Source organism: Carica papaya, chromosome 4 (genome assembly GCF_054855325.1).
Source record: "Carica papaya isolate Zhongbai chromosome 4, ASM5485532v1, whole genome shotgun sequence".
Lineage (NCBI taxonomy): Eukaryota > Viridiplantae > Streptophyta > Magnoliopsida > Brassicales > Caricaceae > Carica > Carica papaya.
This window is the reverse complement of record NC_142312.1, coordinates 6636160-6660914: the sequence shown is the minus strand read 5'-3', so window position 1 is coordinate 6660914 and position 24755 is coordinate 6636160. Positions and strand designations below refer to the sequence as shown.

General features: G+C 35.6%; 2 protein-coding genes across 9 annotated transcripts; both read left to right on the top strand.

Moving 5' to 3' along the window:
• Window positions 1-228: 228 nt before the first annotated feature.
• HINT4 (histidine triad nucleotide-binding 4) lies at window positions 229-24080 on the top strand. 8 transcript variants are annotated; one of them, XR_015818359.1, is made up of 6 exons: window positions 229-387; window positions 567-613; window positions 11103-11179; window positions 11320-11386; window positions 17745-17866; window positions 19155-20844. XR_015818359.1 is itself a non-coding variant. In XM_088217626.1 (6 exons), the coding sequence occupies exons 1-5, from the start codon at window positions 313-315 to the stop codon at window positions 19186-19188; spliced, it is 300 nt and encodes a 99-aa protein (XP_088073752.1). In that variant the 5' UTR covers window positions 229-312; the 3' UTR covers window positions 19189-19207; window positions 23837-24080. The 8 variants fall into 8 exon arrangements, 7 of the variants coding, with proteins under 7 accessions (XP_088073752.1, XP_088073751.1, XP_021901862.1 ...); XM_088217626.1 differs by lacking the exon at window positions 17745-17866 and adding an exon at window positions 23837-24080 and having other exon boundaries at window positions 19155-19207; XM_088217625.1 differs by lacking the exon at window positions 17745-17866 and adding an exon at window positions 23807-24080 and having other exon boundaries at window positions 19155-19207.
• On the top strand, window positions 21478-23247 carry LOC148266231 (Eukaryotic aspartyl protease family protein). Its single transcript, XM_088217622.1, has one exon. It carries the CDS (start codon window positions 21564-21566, stop codon window positions 23022-23024), a length of 1461 nt encoding a protein of 486 aa, XP_088073748.1. The 5' UTR covers window positions 21478-21563; the 3' UTR covers window positions 23025-23247.
• Window positions 24081-24755: the final 675 nt, after the last annotated feature.

The following is a 24755-nucleotide window of genomic DNA, read 5'->3' as shown; positions in this document are numbered from 1 at the left end:
TCTTTAAATAAATAAGAATCAAGTAAATTAAAAAATAATTAATTGTAAGAATTTATTTTAATAATTATTAAATATTTTTTAATGAAAATATTATCATTATATTTATTAACGATGACAACATTTAATTTGAATACACGCTATTTTATATAAATAAATGATAATATTAAATAAATTAAAAATATACAATTTAAAATTTAAAATTTCTCATATAAATAAGAGTACTAATTGTAAGGAATTATGTTAACGAGAAATTATCTTCGCCATAATAAAAAATGTTATAATCGACGGGTTTTATCATCCATTTAGGTCAACATGGGGGGAGCCACCATACCCTGCATCTTCTGTGATATTGTCCGCAATTCCACCTCTGCAACTCTTCTCCACTCTGTATTATTCCTTTTCTATTCCCCTCTCTCCATTATCTGTTTGATTCCTAAGAGCCAATGCAAATCATTGAACTAACTAATCTCTGTTAATTAGAGTACTATCTTCAATTTCCTCGGCAATCAAAGCGGCGTTTTCACGGACTATTTTCTCTCTGATCAACTTTGCTTGGGCCCTTGCAGGATGAGAAGGTCGTCGCATTTCAAGACATTAAACCAGCTGCTTTGAGGTTTTACTCACCTCTCTCTTTTGTTTTTCTTTAATTTCAGTTGAATGGATATATTTTGGTTTCCGATTTCTCGACAAATTTGTTTGAGAAACTGAGTCTAATTTGAGTTAATACAATAAGAATTGTTCTAATTTAATGACGGTGAGTTGTATGGTTGAAGAATGTTGCCTTCATTAAACTAGATGCCGTCAGTTATCCATTCTCAACTATTGGTATGCATTACTTTTAAGTTCATTTGGCGTGTTATATCAATATCTTCAAATTGTGTGTTATCGATACTGTTACTACTGAAGGATGACTATATGGTCTTCTGCATATAGTTTATATATCTGTTTAGGTATTTGCATATTCAACACAATTCACGTTTAGAACAACGGTAAAGGAACAATAAAATCTGGTAGAAAAAAGCAGCTTAAAAATGAAAGGGGTACGATTAAGTTCCTTCTACTTATGGAAAATTTTTTCTTTTATCGTCTGTTTTGAAATTCATTTTTCACAGTGGGATGTTCTTTACTTTTGTCTGTTTTAACTGCATTTATGATTGTTTTTGGGAAGGAATTAACTCTTGATTGCCCAACTGTATTGAGAGAAAAAGAGAGAATGCATTGGTAAGGCACCGACGGAATGCCATCCATGTACAAAAGGTTTAAAAGTCAGTCAAAATATTGATCTAATCTCTTAAGTCATTATCAGAATTAAATTTGTGTAATGGTTATTGGCCACAGCATGGGTTTAATACCCGCTCCCTCGTTCCTTAACCCTTTATAATGATGGATCCATCCACAGAACTAGTTTTTATAGTTGTGTATTGCATGTGTACTTTTGATACATAGAAAGTTTAGTAGGTTTTCAGAATAGATTAGGAGTTATTTTTCTTTCAACTCTAGTATTTTTTATAATTCTAGGTGCAGGATTAGAACTTTAGTAGTATTAGGATGTTATTTATTGTTGTAGTTCTTTTACGTTTCTTATTAGAGCTTCTAATCATAGGCATTGATTGTTTTGGGCTAAAGCTATTCAACTTTTTATTATTTGCACCTTTTATTTTGTTACTATAGCATGATTTCTTGGGTTTTTTTTTCTAAATTATTTCTTTGTGCCATCGAGAGTGCAATCAAGAGCATCAATATCTATCTACAACCACTGTTGTTCGACTAGTCTTGCCGACATCCAGCCCTTTTTAGTCATCATAATTTGGAGCAGGATATTATATGTGTGCAACTGGCTAGTAGGACTAACTCAAATAAAATTTGATTGGTTTGAACAATTTATTTCACCCCAAACTGGTTCAACAATTTCTAGATGGGTTCCTGATGGCACATATCCATAATAGGAATTTATTTACTGTTGGATTAGTTTTTAGTTTATTATTAAGGGTCTTATTAGAGTTAGGAGTTTATTCTTATTAGTACTTTTTTCTAGTTGTATTAAGATTGATATTCTTTATTTTATTATTTTATTTTCTAATTTAGTTCTAGTTAGGAAAAGATTATTATAAATAATTATGTAATCTCACTTATTATTCATTCAAGTATTCAATAATATTTTTGAGAATTTCTCATAATTGATTGTGTGACAAAATCAACTATTGGATGTGATGTTTAAGAATCTTACTTGTGATATCTAGATCTTTTTCCAAACTCCTAGTTGGCAAATTAACTCTAATATGTTGTACATCAATTTGGTAGCAGGATTAAAAGTATAATACAACCGGATTCTTAAAATCCTACATCTAGACAGTCTCAAACCCATATGAAAAAAAAAATCAGAAAACCCTAAAACAACTGCCACCACCGTTCATCAGCCACTTGCCGGAGGTGGTTGACACCGCCACCATCACCTGCTCCACAAGGGCTTGACTAGCCTACCTCTGAAGGCCCGCCATGAAACTCCATTGTAAACCGCTACACTCACTAGTGCAAGCCCCTGTAGCCACTTGCTCTCGCGGATCTACACTTCTACACTATCATGTTTTACATCAGCCTCCAATATGAGATCAGCACCTCTAGTTGAGCCACTTGCCAAATGGTTGCTGCAGTCCCGTGACTAAAAGTCGGTGTGTGAAGCCCATGCATGGCTAGCCACGAGTAAATTTTGTGCCTCTGTTCTTTTTTTAACATGTGAAATCATTTCTTGCCTCAATCAGACTTTTCTAAGAGAACTTCAACTTTAAGAATAGTGACTAATGCTGAATTAAATGCCAAACTTGAGACACTTAAGACAGCCATTAATACCAGATTGGAAGTAATTCAGAACTTTATCGAAGTAATTCTAAAAGAACTGAGACACGCACAACGTAAGTAGGTCCACTAATTCAAAATCTGCATGTTGCTCAAGCAGTTCATCCTACTGAAAGACACGTTGAGGATAATCCTAGAGATATGACAAGGAAGATAAAGGTTGAAGCCCCTGATTTTGATGGAAGAAGGGATCTTGATTTCTTTCTTTCTTTTTTTTGAAATAAAAGATGAAAGTGTTATCATTCACAAAAGGTAATAAGGGAGTACCACCCAATTACATAGTAGTTACATATTAAATAGGTCGTCAATGACGCACGCCAAGTCTTTCCAATTTAATATGTCATGACCCAGTAAAGTGGATCTAAAAATATGAAACCATCTATCCTTGATGTTTATAAAGTCCGTTTCTATTCTCTCAAAAACTCTAGCATTCATTTCCTTCCACACAATCCAAAAAATGATAAGTAGAATAAAAAATAAATATTTTTTCTTTTTACAAATACTTGCCCAAGCCTATAATTATTACTTACATTACCCGCCATAATTCATCTCATTCCCATCAACCTGAACACCGACATCCGCAAGTTATGAGTTACCGGGCAAAATAATAAGATGTGGTCACATGTCTCCTCATCAGTCTTGCATAAGAAACATCGATTAATAAGGATGTTGCTTCGCTTCTTTAACATGTCAATAGTCAAAATACTTCCTCTTGAGGTTTCCCAAGCAAAAAAAGCCATCTTAGGGGGGCTGCAATTTTTCAGATTTGTCTAAATGGGGCCGTTATATTATTTCCATTGTCCTCTTTGGTTATAAAATTGTAATAGGACTTCACCGAAAATCCATTCTTCTCATCCAACTTCCATATCCTCATATCCTTCTGATTATCCATGTTAATTTCTGTCAGCACGTTGAGTAAATTACAATATTCATTAATTTCTCAGTCCTGCAAGTTCCTTCTAACCTGTACACTCCACCCCCTTCCCCCATCAGCATTCTCATATGCTTTATCCACTGTAATATTCCTCTCACTAGCAATATTGTAGATATTAGGGAATCTGTTTTTCATTTTGAAATTCCCTGCCCATCCATCCTGCCAGAACCTCACTCTTTCTTCATTCCCCACCTTCCGTCCTATGCAATCCCGAAAACTATTGCCTTCCCCACTAATTTTCTTCCATAAACTCATCCCATGCGGTTTGTATTTCTCTCTTCTCCCGCCATCGCGCTAGTAGTCCCCTCATCTCACCTCCACTATATTCCTCCAAAGTTTGTCATTCTCATTACAATACCTCCATAGCCATTTCCCATAAAGTGCAACATTAAAACCCAAAATGAATGGATTTAAGTCCAAGCTTGCCCCTATCCATAGGTTTCTTCACCTCCTCCCATCTTATCCAATGATATTTTCTATAACCATCATCATCACCCCAAGGGAATTTGCATTGGATTCTTTCAAGCTTTGAAGCAATGTTAACCGAAATAGTTAATATAGAAAGATAGTAGGTTGGGAGGTTAGCTAACGTACTCTTGATTAAGGTAAGCCTCTCCCCTTTAGATAAAAAAACTCCTCTTCCAACCCGCAAGCCTCCTTGCAACCAACTCCACAATCGGGTCCCAAGTTCTATCATTTTTAAATTTTGCCGCAAGGGGAATCTGAAGATATTTGATGGGCAGCGAAGTGATTTTACAGCCCAGCACCTTAGCCATCTCCAACTCATCCCTCCTATCCCCCATCTTAACCATTTTCGTCTTTCTCATATTGATTCTCAGCCCGGACACCATTTAAAAACAAATTAAAATACATCTCAAATTAAGCAAAGAGGATAATTCCGGTTCACAAAAGATGAGTGCATCGTTGGCAAAAAATAAATGAGAAATCTTCACCCTAGAATCGCCAACCCCCACCAGTATGTCTCTCACCAGATCAAGCTCTCCAGCTCTCTCTATCTGCCTGATAAAAGCTTCCATTACAGTAAGAAAAAGAAGGGGTGGCAGTAGGTTCCCTTGGTGAAGGCCCGTGACGCCCTGAAGAAAGACGAAGGACCACAATTCATCATCACAACCAAAGAGGTCGTAGATATACAATTCTTTATCCATTTCCTCCATTTACACCCAAAATCCATCATCTCAAGCATATAAATAACAAAATCTCAACAAATATGATCATAAGTCTTCTCCATATCAATTTTACAAATGATGCATTCTTTTTTCTGCCCCATCATATCATCAACTACCTCATTAGCCACTATAACAGCATCAAGGATTTATCTTCCTTCCACAAATGCATTTTGGTTCTCTCCAATAACCTCACCCAAAACTTTGGACATTCTTTTTAGTCAGAACTTTAGAGATCAGTTTATAAATACTACCCACCAGCCTAATTGGTCTGAAATCTTTTATATTACGAGCTCCAGCAATCTTTGGGATAATAACCAAGAAAGTTGTGTTTATAGATTTCACAAAAGTCCCTCAGTTCTGTGAAAATCATGATATCAGTCATGATATTATCTTTGGGATCTTTATTTCTTTCTTGATTGACTTAATGCAATGGAAGAATAGTTCAATTGGTATGATATGTTAGATGCATGAAATGTTCAATTTGTCAAGATAAAGTTGGTTGGACTTCCAAAAAATAATGTAGTGATACACTATTGATGAAAATATAACTAGATGGAGACAACTAACAATTGAAGTGTGAGATGAAATGAAAGTCACTCTTCATGAAAAATATATGCCTTCAAACTATTTTGACAAACTTCGTGACCAAGCTTATACTTTAATTCAAGGCAACTTGTTAGTAATTGAATACACACAAGTTTGAAGAATTAAAGATCCAGAGTCAACTAGTCAAAGATAATAGTCAAGCTGCTTCTTGATTAAAGGCAAGATTAAGAGTCAAGATTAAAAGAGAACTCATCCGACAACCTCCTACAACCACATCCCAAACTTATCAAGCTGCCTTGGATATAGAAGATTACTTCAAATATACAACTTCAAAAAAACTTGAAACCCACCAAGAGGAACTCTGGAACAAATTATGACAGGCGAGCATGGTTTGCACATGAACTTCAACTTAGGAAACTTAGTTTCCAATACAAGAGGTAAATCAATAGTATGCTTCAGGTGTGGGAAGCTAGACCATATGGATTATCAATCCCCTCAGAAAATTAATTTGCATTATTAGAATGGAGGAAGAGGGAGAAGAAGATAATACAATAGATTGGGATTATGATATTTCCCTTGTCGATATTTACTTGGTTGATGACAACTCTAGATTGGATGCTTCCCATGTCTCTGTGGCAAGACGTATCCTTGCAACACCTAAAGTTGAGGGAAGAAGATTGGCTTGTAATACTATATCCCAAGCTCTTATCATTTGTGGACCAAAAGTCAAAAAGCTTGTCATCGATGGGGGGAGTTACATAAATATAGTGTAACCATAGAGTGTCTCAAGCTTCCCACAAAACCACATCCACAACTATACAAAATTGCATCGATTGATGACACAACAATTCCAGTAACTCAACGATGTCTTGTCTTTTCTCGATGTGGTAAGTATAAAGATGTCATCTTATGTAATAATGTTTTTATGTAAGTAACTCATATTCTCTTTGGTCGTCCTTAGTTAATGATTTCAATGCACACCATAATAGAAGAGAAAACACATTCATTTTTTATGAGAAAAAGAGACGTTCTCTTGGAAAGCCAAGAAGACTGCAAAGTCTGTGACAGCTAATCAAAAGAAACAACTCTATTTTTGTCGAGAAAGCAACTTGAATGGGACGCAAAGAATCAAAAGTTGTTTATGCTATAGTAAGTCGAGAAGTAAAAGAACCAGTTGCTTGTTCAACATAAACAACACCACCAGAAGTGACTAGGTTATTGTTTGACTTTTTTGATATTGCTCTATTAGACTTGCTAAATGAACTTCCTCCAGTTTGTAGTATTCAACATGTGATTGACTTAGTTCTAGGATCTCAATTGCCTAACTTACCAGCATACTGTATCAATCCAAGCAAACATGTTGAGATTAAACAATCATGTTACCAGTTAGGATCTTGTTCTTCCCATTGCTGAATTTGCTTACAATAGTTTAGTAAATCGAAGCACATGAATAAGTTCTTTTGAATGTGTTATGGGCTTACCACCAAAGACATCTATTGATTTGGTTCCCTTACCACTGGATACTCGTCCGAGCATTGAGGCACAAGACTTTGCCAAACATATACATGGCATACATGCAGAGGTTAGGTGACAAATCGCTTTAAGGAATGAAAGTTGTAAAGCTTTTCCTGATTTAAGAAGAAGAATTGCTGACTTTAACGAGGGAGATATAGTTATGGTACGCCTCAAACTTCGAAGGTCCCCTAAGGATGTCTATAATAAACCTCATTTCAAAAACTTTGGCTCTTAGAAAATTCTCAAGAAGATTAGCTCAAATGCTTGTATTATCGAATTTCCAGAAGATATGGGTATAAGGTCATCAATGTTGAGGATCTTACTTCATATCCAGGAGATGACCATCCAGTTTCTCATTAAGGAGTTCCTATTCTTTTCCTAGACATTGCAAATATCAAGGAAGAGATTGAAAATATTATTGATTATCAAGAGGTAGCTACAATGAATAGTACTCATCATAAGTTCTAGTAAAATGGAAATGACATTCTAAAATTGATTACACCTAGATCACAAAAGCTGATCTCAAGAGGCTCAACCCTATCATGCGTGCCACTTCTATGATTTCAACTTGATGGAGCGACTTCCTAGTTTAATCATTTAAGAGTCTTATTAGAGTTAGGAGTATATTTTTATTAGTATTATTTTCCAGTTGTGTTAGAATTAATATTCTTAATTTTACTAATGTACTATTTCCTAGTTGAACCATGAAAAAAAATTTCCTAATTTAATTTTAATTAAGATAAAATTATTATAAATAATTATGTAATTTCACTTATTATTCATTCAAGTATTCAATAGTATCTTTGAAAACTTCTCATAATTGATTGTATGAGTCAATCAACCCTTGGGTGTGATGTATAAGAACACTAGATGTGATATATAGGTTTTTCTCCAAATTCTTAATAATATATTAATCCTTATTTGGCCTACAATAGTTCTCAAATGCTTTTGCTACTTTTGAGGACCGATTCATCAAATTTGTGCTTTACACTCCTTTTGGAGACAACTTGGTACATTAAACAAGGCGAGTTATGCTGAGTTGAACTCAACACTTAATCGAATCATGATGAAACAAAGCAAGGGCATGAAGAGATAAAAAGTTTCTTGATTGCCAAGAAGGAGGTTGCTACCCTACTATTGTTGTAACACCTCACACTTGATATGAGGCGTAATTCCTGCTCATGTCATTTTCATATAATGGATCCACAAAATATACATATACACATATCAAAATTTATCATACAACCTATAGTATCCCATGTGTTATATACAGTAATTATATATACAGAACATGAAGTCAAAATTTAGAGTTTAGTAAAATAAAACAAAAATTTCGTGAATATACACAAAATATACAAAAACAGAAATATTTTTTACAGGTTTTACTCGTTTGCCAACTGTTTTGACTCTTCTTTTTCTTTTAAAAAATATCAGGGTGAAATTTATCAAGTTTCACCAACTTAATAAGTATTTTCGTTCTCTCAAACCAAATAAGATTTAATACAAAACACACAATATGATACAAGTACAATAATGATGTTTCAATGCAAAATTCATTTATTATTTTCATTATTTCACATGTTTCTGATCGGATTTCTGAATTCTCTCGAATATCATATACAATTCTTAAATGTATATCCACATACTCTCGAAAGAACATATATATACTTTTAAATGTCAATCATAACTTCAAAACATGACCGCGTAACCACATACACACGAAAGATCACATATACACTCGAAATGTCATTTCTAAGTTTTTATCGCGCGATGTCGTTTATGTCGTCATCGAGGAGAGGGGAAATAGATTCTTTCCATCGCATGGATAACACAAACACACAAAATCTCACAATGGCCACAGCAAATACGTTTGGTAGGTGACCCATACTCACAAACACCTGTTCACGTCTGGAATAGGTTTCAAACTCTATCCATGTGCAGGTTCACCATGCCCGTTGAACTTCAACCACACATTCCCCTCCTCGATTCAGATTAAACAAAAAGCGCATTCAGGGTCCATACCCTAATTACTCGCATTCTCGCATTTTTTATTTCTTATTTGTTTTACTTTCATTCTATTTTTTTTGAAATTTTATTTAGTTGATCGCTTCACAACCATAATAATTTCTTTTCCTTTCTATTTTTTATTTTCTTATATTATTTTATTTATTTTTTTAACTTTTCACTTAATTAAGAATACTTACACTCCTACACAACAGTCTTTCCGGATCTGCCTGAATGTCTTAATTCCTTGTACGCGCACGACACAAATTTATTAATATAATTTAAGTGCTAAACAAAACTAATTTAATCGAATTTACAGGTTTCAATGACAACCCGACAGAAAATCCCGAAAACATCGGGATCCGTACTCGGGGAAGACCTTTCGGTTTCTTATTCAGCAGATCGGAGTCCCGTACTCGAGGAAAACTTTTCAGTTTTCCGAACAGTGAATTGGAATCCCAAAAGGGTGAATCCGGTCTCCATTCCCGAGGAAGGCCCCTCGGCTTCCATTGGTGGGCTGGTTTCCACTCCCAAAGAAAGCTCCTCGGTTCCCATGCAGGTACGTAGCCGGGCCCTAGCTCTCGCAGCCAGCCCGACACCCGACCACACTCCTCCGTCGCTCAACAGTCACCAAAAACACAAAAAAAGCTTTACCTTTCCGGCGTGGGGTGATTCGGCCTCGGTTTGTCGCGTGAGGGAAGCTGAGAGGAAGAAAGAAAGAGAGGAAAAAAAGAGGGAGGCCGGAGAAGAAGAGACACACTTGTCAATTTGTTGAGTTCACCTTAGTATGTTTGTAGTCCTTTCCAGTTGTCTATCTTTGTTATTTTGGCTTTTTATGAGGATTACAAATCCTGCAAATTTGTGAATTTCTTTTAAAGTGTTTTAAGATTATGGTTTATGTTCTTAAGGTACTTCAAAACTGAATGCTGAACTTTTATAACCATGAGGATGTGATGCATTTTATTTAGAGTTTTTAGTCATAATTAATTATTATTAAATTAGAGTCGATAATTTTTTTTTGGGAGAGAATTTACAGAAAAAAATGCTTTATGATTAATTGATGCAATTGTGATTACGCGTTGCAATCAGACCTTACCTGAGGTGTAATGCTTGAGGGTTTGTTTAGATAAATTTCAGTGATTGTTAATTAATGTATAGTAATGACAGTAATTGAATGACAATAACACAGGATTGGAATGAAAAAAATTTTTTACGTTTGAATGATGGTATATTAATGTATGTTAATGGTATATTTTTCTTTGAATGATAGGATGATATGATTGTATTTTCAATCAAATTCCTAATTTACCCCTACATATTATATGTAATAGTAAATGGTATAAAAAAAGTATGTAAAGAAAAAAAAATTATTTATTAATATAATTATATTTGTATTTAAATAAATAATGATTATACATAATCAAATTAAAATTTTATATTTAACAAAATAAATAATAATTATTTATATTATCACATTAATTTAATTGTTAGGATAAATATAGAATTAATTAAATTAGATGGAGGTATAATGGGAAACAAATAGCATGCCGGTCAAATACCACTAATTCGGTGATTTAAAAATTCTTCCCAAAATTTACCAGTCAAATATCATTTGTTACTGTTGGAAATTGAAACAAACACAGTTTTCTCACGCCCATAAAATACCATACATTAAAATTTTACCATTCACCATGATCCAAACGAAGGGTAAAGGATCCATTTATGATGCTTAGTTACTTTGCTTTTCAAGAACCCATCAAATCCTAAGTCTTAAAAAATTCTTAATGTCATGCTTATACGATATTTTCTTGTAATATCTACGTTTGTAATTGTTTTCTTGGTAAGCAGATTATCTTTTAATTTAGCCCTCATCTTGTATACTCCTAACTGTGCATCTTTGCTGTAGAATCTGCATAATAAATCATTTCTGTTATGCTTCTTGTAAACCCTACCACTTCTACGGTTGCAATTTTTGGTGATGTTTGATAGTCTTAAATTAATTATATCAATTTTGGTATGTTCTACTTTCATATTCCTTTAACAAAGTGATGTTATACTGGAAGGCATTACTTGGTGATTCCTAAGGAGCACATTCCTACTGTGAAAAATCTACAGAGAAAAGATGAAGATCACTCTCTGGGTAAGTTGAATATCAAGCACCCCAAGTTGTTTATGGTTGCAACAGCAAAGTTTTTTATTTTCTTTCCTTATAATTACATTTAAATTGCGTATGTTTTTAATATACTGATTAGGATTATTTTCTCTTATTTTTTTAACCAGTGAGTCACATGCTAAATGTGGGTCAAGCACTTTTACACGGAGATGCACCTCAGTCCACTCAGTACAGGTATTGCTTTCTCAATTTGAGTGACAGCTTCCAACAATTTCGACACCTTTGAAATATTCTCCTCTTTTGATCTTTGGGATAAAATTATTCTGAAAAGCCGTATCACAATTTGTGAAGTTCCAATGAGAGAAATGCTACCATGCTCCTGAGAAATGGTGCCGCCTCACAAATTTAAGCATGAAAGTTTTAAATAAAAAATACATTGAACTTTAATTTTAATGGTTGAAATTGTTTTACTTTTTATTTGAAGGTGAAAATCAACTGAGTATCATGCCTTTGGAGCATGATTGTACCACCCTTATTATGATAATCTCTAAACGTACATGTGGTTGTGTTACAGTCCCGATTTACAGATCTCGTTATGGGATTTTATTAATAGTATGAGCTTATTAAAAGATAACGATATCTGATTTTTCTTAATAGTATGAGCTCGTTAAGAGAGAATCTAACAATCTCTTGAGTAAGAAGTACTCAACACTTTTTCTCAAGAAAATTTTATTGCCTAATAATCTATCAAAGAAGAAAGTATGTAAATACACAAGAGAAAGAGTAGTTATCTGGGAAGTTATTTCCAAAATTAACCACTTCCTTGTCTTTATCTAGACTTGTCCTCCCAAATACATGTGTCCACACTTAACACATCATATTATGCATAATGTATACTGACCTATTCTCCCCAATACACTTGTCCACCCACTTAACATATCATTTATTCTTCCCAATAAACCATAATATTATCCATCACATTACTCCACTCCTGAAAAATGGAGCTTGTCCTCAAGTGCAAAATTCCCGTCTCTGCTATAGTTTTTGGTTCTATCACTGCTGGAATTTCAGAATTTTCTTCATTGTCAGAACCATCAAAACGGGAAAGTTCAGTTTGGTGTAAAGAGGCAGAAAGGGTCGCTCAGCATGGTGGTGGTTCCAGGCTGCTGCCAGTTCACGTTGAGCTTGCAGAGGCACATGTGCGGTGCTGCACGGTGCTTATAGAGGGGTCTGCTTGCACTGGAAGTTTTCTTCTTCACATAGATTGCATGCTGTGGATTCAGTAGCTTTTGTGTGGCGCCACTGATGGTGGTCTGCTTGGCTGCTTTCTTTGCCGGACTTCTTTGGGGCAGTTTTGGCTGATGATTCTTCCAATCTTCCCACAAAAAATTCTAACTTTAATTCATCTTGTCGTCTATCTTTCTGTATAAGTCTGCAGAAATTTTTCAAACATGAAATGCAAGTCCTCCATAATAATTGGCTCTGATAACAAATTGTTACAATCCTGATTTACAGATCTTGTTATGAGATTTTGTTAATAGTATGGGCATATTAAGAGAGAACCCAGTGATATCTGATTTCTATTAATAATATGGGCTCATTAATAGAGAATCTAATGATCTCTTTAGTAAGAGGTACTTAATATTTTTTTCATAAATTTCTTCTTGCCTAATAACCTGTCAGAAGAAAATATTTCATTTTACAAGAGAAAGAGTAGTTATCTGGAAGTTATTTTCAGAATCAACTACTCCCTCGTCCTTATCTAGGCTTATTCTCCCTAATACAGAGGTCCACGCTTAACACATCATGTAAAACACATACTGACCTATTGTCTCCAGCACACTTGTCCACCCACTTAGCAGATCTTTTATTTCTCCCTATTACCAATAACAAGTTGTGATTGTTTTTCCTTTTATCTGATAGTGAAAATCATTTGAGGCATCATGCCTCCAAGGCATGATAGCTCCGGCCTTATAATACTCTCCAGAAGTACATGCAACAGAAACTAGATTCTAATACCCTGTGCACACAAACTTTGAGGGATATATAAGCTGGGCAACACCCCGTGCATGCATAAAAGGGTTCAGCAAGTAATTAGCTCATTAACTGGTTGAGTTTTATTCATCTGGTTGTTCCTATTTTCCTTGGTGTGTTCTATTAGTAATCAGCTTTTGCAATTGGGCAATGAGACTTTTTAATTCAGAAACTAGGTAGGGAAGGGGAGGGGAGAATATTTGTACCTCTGTTAATGGCTTAGGTTGAACATTATGACTTGTCCTATTGATGTAGGCAAATCAGAGGTTGAAAAATCCTTTTACCAACCTCAAAATTCCTAATGCATATTTATTCTCCCTCATTCTCAAATTAAGTCCTTTAGTGTGTTGCTGAAGAATTTTTAAGTGTAATATCGAAATACTAGATGTGATACCTAGATTTTATCCACAAATTTCCTAATTTCATATATATTAATTAGTATAGTAGGCAAAATTTCCTACACTCAATTGAAAAAACACCTTACTTCCAAGCAGACCACACAACATTTAAAAAAATTAACCCTTGTTTCCGAGCAATCCTCAAAATTGCAAATCCAAACCCACAGATCATCAGGCATTTCACATTACAGCTATTGGTGGCAGGCGTGATATCTAAGAAACCTAAGTATGATGTCTAGGTTTTTATCCTCAAGTCTCAATTAGGCAAATTAACCTAATTGCCTTACACTTTCTCTTCTTTTTTGAATGAAGCTGGGGAATGACACTTGCATCTTGTTTTGAGAAGATAGTTGGTTGGACTACTCATGTTTGTCTAGCTGTTTCCTTCACCTATATAGCCTTTCACTTTGTCATACCCCTATTTGCATTTTCATGCACCATTTGGATGGCCAAAATTTTTGGGGCTTTTCTTTTTTAGAGATCTTGATGAAGGGTGGCTTATGAGCTGATTTTATGCTCAACATTTTAGTGCTTTTCCAATTCTTGACTGTGGACTTTGGATTTCTCTGGGATCTACATCTGGCGGTCCTTTAATAATTTTATTAACCACCCCAATCTCTGAAGCACAGTCTTAACTATTTGTTCTTTTTTGGTGTGAGAGAACAGATTTTACTAGGGTTAAGGTGTTCATTTGTAATGCAATGCTCAACATTTTAACACTAAAGATATACTTCACGCTTATGGACATAATTACGTATTATCTACAAATAGTTGTGTTTGCATCATCAAATATCCGAGTCTCCTAGTCACCCCTTTCTCCATTGTGACATGATGTGGTTTACTTTGGTCTATGCTCTTTGATATCTTTAGAGGGTGTTGGTTTGCTGATTTGGCCCCCCTTCTCTTGAAGTCTTTATTTTGTCGTCTATGCAAGGCTTCTACAGTAATAAGGAACGGAAATTGCTATAGAGAGAGGCGATTTTTGCAAGCTTGTGGGTTATTGTGGTTGGAGTGATACCAAAGTCTTCAAAAGTTGCTTCCAATCTTTTATGTTGTGGAACATATTGGTTTTTTGGCATCTCTTTGGATTAAGAGGGGTTTCTTTAGCTATTCCTCTGAGGTATTGGCATATTCAATTGGTTTTCTGTTCTCTTTGCTCTTTTTTGGGTTGCTGTTGGAGGATTACTTATCCTCCTCTCTTGCATCATCTTATTTTCTCCCTATAATAATAATCTTTTCAGAAAAAACATTCTAATTATAATTAAGTCGAACAAAACAAGGTGAATTAACTTCCTCAGCCTCAACACTAGGGAACAAAGTAAGCAAGAGATCACAGATGGCCCGAAGCTGTGTTTGCTTTTATCTTTTATTCTCTTGATGACTTTTGTCCACAACAAGTTTGATTGATTAGTTAATTTTCTGCACCTTCCACAGGTTTGGTTTCCATCAGCCTCCATTGAACAGTGTTAACCATCTCCACCTTCATTGTTTGGCTCTACCTTTTATACCTAGGTGCTTCTCAAGTCTCAAATATGTTTTCTTCACTAGTCTCCTAAAGTGTTCAAGTAATTTTAATTGAAGAACTTAAACAGGTGGAAGCATATGAAGTATGTATCTTTGGGGCCGCTAGGTGGATTTATTGATGCTGATAGGCTGTTGGAGAAAATAAAGCCTTTGTCGCCACTTCATTTATAGGTGTGCTTATGCCAGTTTGTTTTGCCTTGTTGTAATAAACTCTGGTTAATAGACATAACTATTTTTTGTTGGTTATTTTTATCCTAAATAAGGAGTCATTTTCCTCAATTAGCTCAGATATTTTAGTTCTGTGCTTACACTCTTGGAATTTCCTATGTTGTCAATTATATTTGAATTTTTTCATGGTGAGAGAGCCTATCTACTAAGTTTTATGGTTAAAACATACTAACAAACTTCAACGTATTATAAATTAAAAAAAAAAACATTATGGGAGTATGTTGGCACCAAGAGTGGAGAAAGAGAAATTTAAAAGAGAGAGTGAAAAAATTATTAATGGTCACTTTCTTGTTGTATCATGATATAGTTTTTTTCCATGGGAGAAAAGTTAGACAATGGTACAGGAGGAAATTATTATCCTGTCTTTTCGCTGAAAAAATTGTTATCCTTCAGGGAGAAGGTTTTTTAATCTCTTTTTTTTTTTAGAATTGAAATGTTTTATACATTCCAATCTGTAGTTATGTTGTGAAACCAATGCATGGGATTCACGATATCTAGGATAACATGGTAATGCCCATGATAGTGGTCTCATAAAGTTTCTTGGGCTGGAATATTAGCTATGGTTTTATTTATAGATTCTAACCCAAAATGAATTTTCAAACATATATATAAACCATTGCAAATCTTTATACGTGGTCGATATGTGATTACATCCCTTAATTATGATACTATGTTAGATTTTAACGTAGAACCTTTCATTTATTCTTATGGAATCTCCGCAACTTTGACGATTGAGTAATTTTTGCATCTTTATAGTCATTTCTAATGCAAGCAATGCGAATGCTGATCCTCCTTGGAACATTTCAGATCCTCTTGCTCCACATGTTTTTGTTTAGCTTCACATCGACCCTCAAAATATTTGTTGATGGCTTTCTAGCCTTAGGAGCACTCTTCTTGAAGGTACATCTGTGCAAATGCTTTTGTGGAGTTTGATCATATACTCCTTGATAACCATTTCCTCCTTTGTCCCCTTTGTCTTCTACAATTTTCACTTCTCTCTGCCTCTTCATTTATACCTTAAGCTTGAACACACTGCAGAAAGAGGAGAGATGGCAAAGATGATGAGGGTGATCTTTTTTTAACAGAAATTTGGTGACAACCGGGATTTGAAGACTAGAGTTCTGGCTCTGGTATCGTAATAAATAATAGATAATAACCGATTGTTCGCAAAAATTTAAGCTTTTGCAATAATCGATTCAACTTAATTATTTACCATTGACCAACCAACCTAAACAATTGCAAACCATTTCCATGTTCTTAGGAGATTGGATTTTAGAGTTTTTTAGAAGAATGTCTTGTGGCATTCTGCAACCTCTGCATACCCATATTTAGGAATATGATCAGGAAAAAAACTTAAAATGAGAAAAAAATGAAAGTTGGATTTGTTTCCCATAGAACTGGTTTTTATTTAATCATTTTCCACTTGCTCTTTCATATTTAGCTGAGTAAGAATGGAGATTCACTGGGTTAGTCTTGCAAGGTGCGTTATCTTGTTGTCTTCAGATGACAATCAGTATTTGGAATTTTCTTTTGCCTGCTGAAGGTTTTTTATTCTTAGCTTGTTTGGTTTAATTCAATTCTCATCCCTTTATTGTTCAATTACCATATAGTCTAAAAAACTAATTTCTCGTTCCTGAGATTTGAATTGGACCAAATGGCTTGCGGTACAGAATACTCGAAAGTGGGACATTGTTTTTAAAGTGAACTTACCTGTAGAATCACATTCCATTATCTTTTAGGCTATAATTTAGGCCATAACTTGCTGATGGCTAAATGCATTCAGGTATAAGGCTAGATTCAAATGATATTAATATGGTTGTCTAGACTAGTATCTGCTGCATGGTTAGGGTTTATGCAGTCATCTCTCTTTTCACTGAGAACATTGATGATTTGTGATTGATAAAACAAGAAAGAAAGAACACTCACATTTATTAGGAAATCGATGTTTGTGCTCCCCAAACCCATCATCTCCTTCTCTCTACCAAACAAAGATAAGACTCGAGAGAATTGGTCCCACCCCAATCTCTACCAACTTCTTTCTCATCAAAACAGGGTTTTAAGCACTGTATAGGACTCCTATCCTGCTTTACTTGAAGCAATACTGAAAATAATTTAGGTCCCTTTAGCATTGATTTTGTTTCCAACTAGTTCCTTAAAAATTTGAGATGGAAATTTATACAGCAGCTTGCTCAGTTAAAATGAATATCATTCTTGGTTGGCTGTAAATAATTCTTAGTAGTTAAGTTAGTGGCATGTATCTTGCTTGTGACATCCCAACCAAGGAAAGTATTGGTGAAGTATCCATGATTTTTTATTCACTTTGTTTTAAATGGGATGAATATGTCATGAAGCAGATATCTCCAGGATAAAATTTTACTAGCTAAATTGAGTAAAGTGAGTGCTAGCAGGTTGAAGAATGGATAACTGCATATATTGAAGAGTTAGGTATGGACAAAGAAAGGGAAGGTTAGAGATGGAAAAGTTAAGACGTCACTCCATGAACAAACACGCGTGAGGATTCTTGTGACAGGTAGATGGTTGATGCCTGAGGATTTAATCTTTAAACTGCCTTTTTGTTTTCTTTAAATTATATCTTTTAGGATTGTTGTTGCTGCGATTATCTGTGATGGCAGAGTAGAAATATTTTTTTGTCGATTTTGTATCATCTCCTGCACACTGGTCACAGGCGCCAGTGAGTTTGGCATCAGGCTCAGACCTGGTCACATGCATCTTGTGTAGTGAGATTAGATACAGCTTGCAGGGCCTTTATCTTTTTTTTTTTTTGTGTGAGGGGGGGCGGGGTTTGGAGGGGGAATGATTTCTGTTGTTCATTGGTTCTGTTCATGGTAGGGTGTTAGATTCTCAAGTTGGCAACTGACATGGGTACTTTTAACTGCTAGAAGGGAGAGTGAAGGATAATCAGCTAAAAGACCTGTGCTAGATCAGGGTAATAGCCTAAACATGTCTTATAATTATATATGAACAACCACATGCATTGCGTCCATGATGCTAGGCCATTTACCTGAGAACTTTTCTCTTGCTTTTTCCATTGAAGACCTTCATTCCGAAGTTTCCTAAAGAAATGTTTATTGAATTTGTGAGAATGTTCGAATCACCTTAAATTCAATAAAAAAAGCAAAAACTTGAGAGTAGATATTGATCCGTTGGAAGATGGAGGGAGAAAGCTCATGGGAGAGGGTTTTTTTTTTTTTTTAACCTCTCGAGATTATGCCTAGGAAAGGTTTTAGTAAAGCTGCTGCTATATTAAGAAAAGAAGTCCTTTAATCTATAAAATTAGTTAGTTCAGCCAGTAAGAAAATGTATGTTCTGTCTTTAATATTAAGATTTCATTTTTGTTGGTAACACTCTGATATTAAAACTTTGAATGCACTTAATTAATGAGACAAATGCACATTCAAATTGCTAATTGAGGAAATTTAGGTTTTTAGTGAAATTTGGAGATATCCCTTTATGTCTATTAAAAAAGACCCTATCATCTTGAAAGATAATCTCATTTTAACATCGAACTAAAGGAGTTAAAGGCTTATACTCAACAATAGTACATTATGATTACATATCATCAAAGGCGTTACTGTTGGATTTAAAGGGAAACACATCTTAAAGAAAATAAAGATGGCAGAACAATTCGTTATTTGTACAAAATATTTAGAGGTAAACATATCAAGGTACAGTGCTTTGTGCATATCATCAAAACGTCATGGCGTGTTATCGGAATTTAACAATAATTCAGATTGATTTGTCCACCGAGTGATCATCAACCATTTAATTAATTAATTTCTTTTTTTTTTTTTCAATAGATTGCCTTGCTTTTGTGGTCATCCTGAAGTCTAAGACCGCCCCATGGCTTTCGGTATGTTAGACTTTGAAAACTTGGTTATCTGACTTATTGACCCTCTTTTAAGATATTTTAATACATCCCATCTTCTTTTGTCTTCAAACATTGATCGCCAAGGGTCGGAAATTAATCCCACCCTGTAGCTTAGGTCCACGAAGCAAAACGGGACAAGACCTTGTGTATTAAGGACGTGTGTATTAGGTAAAACACACTCACTAGACCGAATTGAGTAGTATCAAAGCTACATTAAATATTATAATCTCCTATATAATTAGAGTTTAAGTAGGGTCGTTTCGTTGACCCAAAACCAAACGAAATGGAGAGAAGCATCGAGCTTTTATTGCTAGGATAAGCATGAGGGGAAAAGGGAGATGGGTTGTTGGTGAAGAGAAATATCTTTTGTGTGTATTTGTTGGCAATATTTGGTGAAGTTTCCTACGTAATAGCTGTCTCTTACCACACATGAAAAGGACTTGAGTAGAAGACGAACCTAGACAGCGTAGGGTTTTCTTCCGTCCAACCATCAAACATTTAGAACCCTTGCTACTTTGAGAAGCAAGACTACTTCCTGATTATCACTTGAACAACTCTTTACTTAATAGCATGGTTCATCTTTACTTTGTTTTTAGTACAGTCACTGAGTTAATTTTTACTGCTATTAGCCCATCCTTTTCAATTAGGCTTAGGCTTAGGCTTTATGAGATGCGTAATCTTGGCATTAAGAGCCTACAAGGGAAGAATTTTTTGCTTTTTTAGTGAAAATTTTGCTTAAATGTCTTTATTTTTAAAAAAACAAAAATAAATTTTTGTCTCTGTAAACAAAAATACAAAGATATTCTTCTCTGTATACAGTATTATGTATGGTATGCTTTGTAAATATAAGTCTTCATAGACCACCGCCTAGCTATTAATTAAAAAGCCTAAAGTAGATGATGTTTCGGCAACTGACTATATTGTTTAACATTAGTCTATTAGAAGAGTGCACAAAGTAATCATTGGACATGTAATACATTAATTTTTTGGGTAAATAAATAAATATATATAATAGTATGCATCGTTAAATTAAATTAAATAAAGATGCACATATCTCAACACTTTAATCCAAAACTGATGCATGTTTTGTTGGGTAGTGTGATGGTTGGTAGGGAAGGGCCCTCTGGTTCTCCTTGGTTAGGCAGTGTGGGCTCGTGGGGAATCTGTGATGAATGAATAAATAAAATAAAAGACGACATATTGCAGTGGCATTCTTAAAGGGCCCACAAAAGAACGTTCTACGGCGGCCCATTATGCCACTCGATGTAAATTCCAGAATCAACCACTTTGATAACTACATTAATCTTGAAATTGAATGATGTGGGGAGAATTGATTGTGGATTGCCTTTCTATTTTAACAAATAACATTGTTTGGATGGACATTGATGGGTTTCGCCTTAAGACACGTTTATTTGTAATGGCATCCGACAACGTTGGTTCTATTTTATTTTCGAAAGCTCATGGTTGAAATTGAAAGAATATGATTTTTGACAACCATTTAATCTTTAGATTGAACCAAATTTACATGAATTCATTTTTGTGTAAAAAAAAAAAAAAATTCTACACTTTTGTTTGGAACTTGAGAAAAAAAAAATTTTGAGAAGTTTGTGTGCCCATTTCGGAAGATACAAAGAACTGAAGAAGAGGAGCGGACATATCATAGCATGATGAAGTGAAGGGAGACAGGGACAACAGTAGGTGGATAGAGGAAGAGAAGCAAAGCAAGGTACACTAACTTCTGCTGTCCTTTCTAGTGTAGGGTATCTCCTCAGGGAAATCTACTTGGGTCCCATTACATTTTATTCCAAACTTTCAACTTAGGACAATCACCAGTTCTCTCTCCTTCATTTTTTTTTATTGCTTTACAATGAAAACATGTTTCGATTTTTGAACCAATCAGCACCAGGCAAACATATTTCTAGTATTCCGCTGAATAATTATTTTGTTTCCTGCATAATATTTGAATTGAGCATATTATAAAGTAAATGTTTATGCACAGTTTAAACTGTAGTTGTTGTAGAAAGTAATTATGCTCATTGAATTGAGCATTGAAGCATTTTGCAGAAGCAAGAATCTTTATTGCCTTCTCAAGAATAGTCTTCCTATTTCACCATCTTTAACTTCAAGGAGTCAACTCCCCTTTTAAATCTCCTAATCCACCCACTCTTAATTACATCATAATGTCATTATAATAACATATCTCCTATTTGCCTAACCTTTATTGTTTATATATACATATTATATGTACACACACAAAGCCAATCACCTCTAACCCACCACAGCCAGACCCTCTCCCCCTCTCTCTCTCTGTATAAACTCAGACACTCTGTTCTATTGCATGCACAGTTCTCTGTTCATGAATTCTAAGCTCATGGCTACTTCTCTCTTCTTCCTTTACTTATTACTCTTACATACTCACTTCCATCTCTCCACCTCGTCAACCATACTCCTCCCTCTTACCCATTCCCTCTCCACCGCCCAATTCAACGCCACCCACCACCTCCTCAAGTCCACCTCTGCTCGTTCCACCAACCGCTTCCGCCGCTACCACCACACCCAACTCTCCCTCCCTCTTTCCTCCGGCAGCGACTACACTCTATCCTTCACCCTCGGCTCATCCACTATCTCCCTCTACCTTGACACCGGCAGCGATCTTGTCTGGTTCCCCTGCCAACCTTTTACTTGCATTCTCTGCGAGTCCAAACCACGTTCACCAACTCCACCCGCAAAACTCTCCTCCTTGGCCTCCCCTGTGCCCTGCAGCTCCCCTGCATGCGCCGCCGCCCACTCCTCCATCCCTTCTTCTTCCGACCTCTGTGCCATCGCCCGCTGCCCTCTCGAATCCATTGAAATGTCCGAGTGCGGCTCTTTCTCCTGTCCGAGTTTCTACTACGCCTATGCGGACGGCAGCTTGGTTGCCCGCCTCTACCGGGACTCATTGAGCTTACCCGTCTCTTCCCATTCTCTCACCATCCGTAATTTCACTTTCGGGTGCGCACACACCACTCTTGGCGAGCCGATTGGGGTAGCTGGGTTCGGCCGCGGCGTCCTCTCCCTTCCTGCGCAGCTCGCGTCTTTCTCCCCACAATTAGGTAATTCATTCTCCTACTGCTTGGTCTCCCATTCGTTCGATACGGAAAAAGTGACTCACCCGAGTCCACTCATTCTGGGTCGGTACGTCGACGAGAAGGAGAAGTGGATTGGGGGTGAAAGAGTTAAGTTTATCTATACCCAGATGCTGGATAACCCCAAACACCCCTATTTCTACTCTGTTGGGCTCGAGGGAATCTCCGTCGGAGAAAAAAAAATTTCCGCGCCGGAAATTCTTAAACGGGTCGATAGGCATGGAGGCGGCGGGATGGTGGTCGATTCGGGGACCACGTTCACCATGCTGCCGGCGAGTCTATACGAATCGGTGGTGGCTGAGTTCGACCGGCGAGTGGGAAGACTCCATGAGAGGGCCCGTCCAATAGAGGAAAAAACCGGACTGGGTCCGTGCTATTACTATAACAAGGCTGTAAGGGTGCCAAGTGTTGTATTGCATTTTGTTGGGAATGCATCCAGTGTGGTCCTGCCCAGCAGGAATTATTTCTACGAGTTCGCGGATGGGAAGAGGAAGGTTGGGTGCTTGATGTTGATGAACGGTGGGGATGAGGAGGAGCTTCGTGGCGGGCCCGTGGCTACACTTGGGAATTACCAGCAGCAGGGATTTGAGGTGGTTTACGAGTTGAGGAAGAGGCGGGTTGGGTTTGCAAAGAGGAAGTGCGCATCTTTGTGGGAAAGCCTTAACCAAGGCTAACGTGCACTGGGGGTTGACTTTGCGGTCGAAGTCAAACCGTGCCGTGTTTGTAGGTATTTTTATTTATTTGTTTGTTTATTTATTTATTTGAAGGATGTGAAAATAAAGGAGACCGTTAATTAAATTGCGAAGTATGCATAGCTGACCTCCTCCGATATTAAATGTACATGTGCTGTGACGAGGATTTGTAATTTATAAAGCGACGACAAATATTTGGGAGAAAGTAATTTTTTTTTTTCTTCTTTTAAAAAAATTGATGGCCCTGGAGTAATTCATTTCTGGTGGTTTTTTTGTGAGCAAAATGTGGGTAGTACTTCAGATGTTTAAATATATATATATGTATGTGTGAAGAAAGAGGGTAAAAAGAGAGATTCGGAAATCAATCCAAGATTTGGGTTGGTCGTAGCTGGTGTGTACGAGATTAGATGAGATGAAGCCTTCTGATTTGAAGTAAAAAGTAGGACCATCTGTGTTCTTTTATCTGCTACTGGGTCCTCACAATGAACTCTCTCTTACTTGGATTTTCTTAAAATTTATTTCACTCAATTACCTAAAATAAATTGTAAATTAATCTCGAAAATATATATTCAGTGAATTTCCCAATTGTATGTTAACATAAAAACAAAAAAGGTTTGGTGAGAGTTAAAAGCAACGAATAAAGTGAAACTGAAGTTGGGTAAACATCGGACTTCTGAATATTTCTTTCTAACCATCGCGCCCTATAATAATTAACCACGTTGTATATTCTCTGTCCTTTTTTTTTTTTATTATTTGATGAACAGTATTAAAATTCCATTTTTATCAACCTCAAGGAGTAGACAAGGCAAGAACAAAACAATTTTGGTTTGATTTTCAAGTGTGTTTCAATGAGAACAAGAGGCTATGGAGATAAGTGTCTCGTGTGCAGACCCAACTCTGAGGCTGACGCCACTTGTCAAACTCCATGAATGCAAACCAGCTGTCTTCCAGTTTTCACACACCATTATGTCTGACTCTCCTTTCCACTTCACTTTTGTACTTCTCCAGGAAACAATCAATTGTTTTTTATTTTATTTTTGAACTTCTTTTTATTTCTTCATTCAGAAATTCTTATCTTTTTTGACGAAGCGTTCAGAAATCTTTATCCTTTTTAAGAACGGATGTGATAGAAAAATTTGACACGAACATCCCCAAAAAAAAAAAAAAAAAAATTCAAAAGACTAATCTACGCGGTTAATATTTCTTCTTTATTATATTATATTCGTATTATATATATATATATAGATGTAAAATGTATATAATATAATAGCACCTTTTGAAATATGGTCATTTGGAGTATTGGGATTGGAGAATACAGCCAATAGATAAATGCAATCAGATTGATGCTAATATTATTAATACCTATATATATATATATATATAATCGATTACTGAACCATGAAAGATTTGCATGGATATAATAATATATAGATTTGTGATATTTGACTTTTTTAATTCCACTATATGAATACATACGAAATATCATGGATTTGTATATTTTAGTTACTAGATTCAATGCCCTGCAAGTTTTTAGGATCAATTCAATGCAATCACTCTAAAAAATTATTAGAACTTGAAACATGATCGCTAGGAAGTATTGGGATTGGAGAATACCACCAATAGATTAATGCAATCAGATTAAAGCTAATATTGATATGTATTATCTATCTACCTATACATATATATATATATATATATACATGTACTCAATTG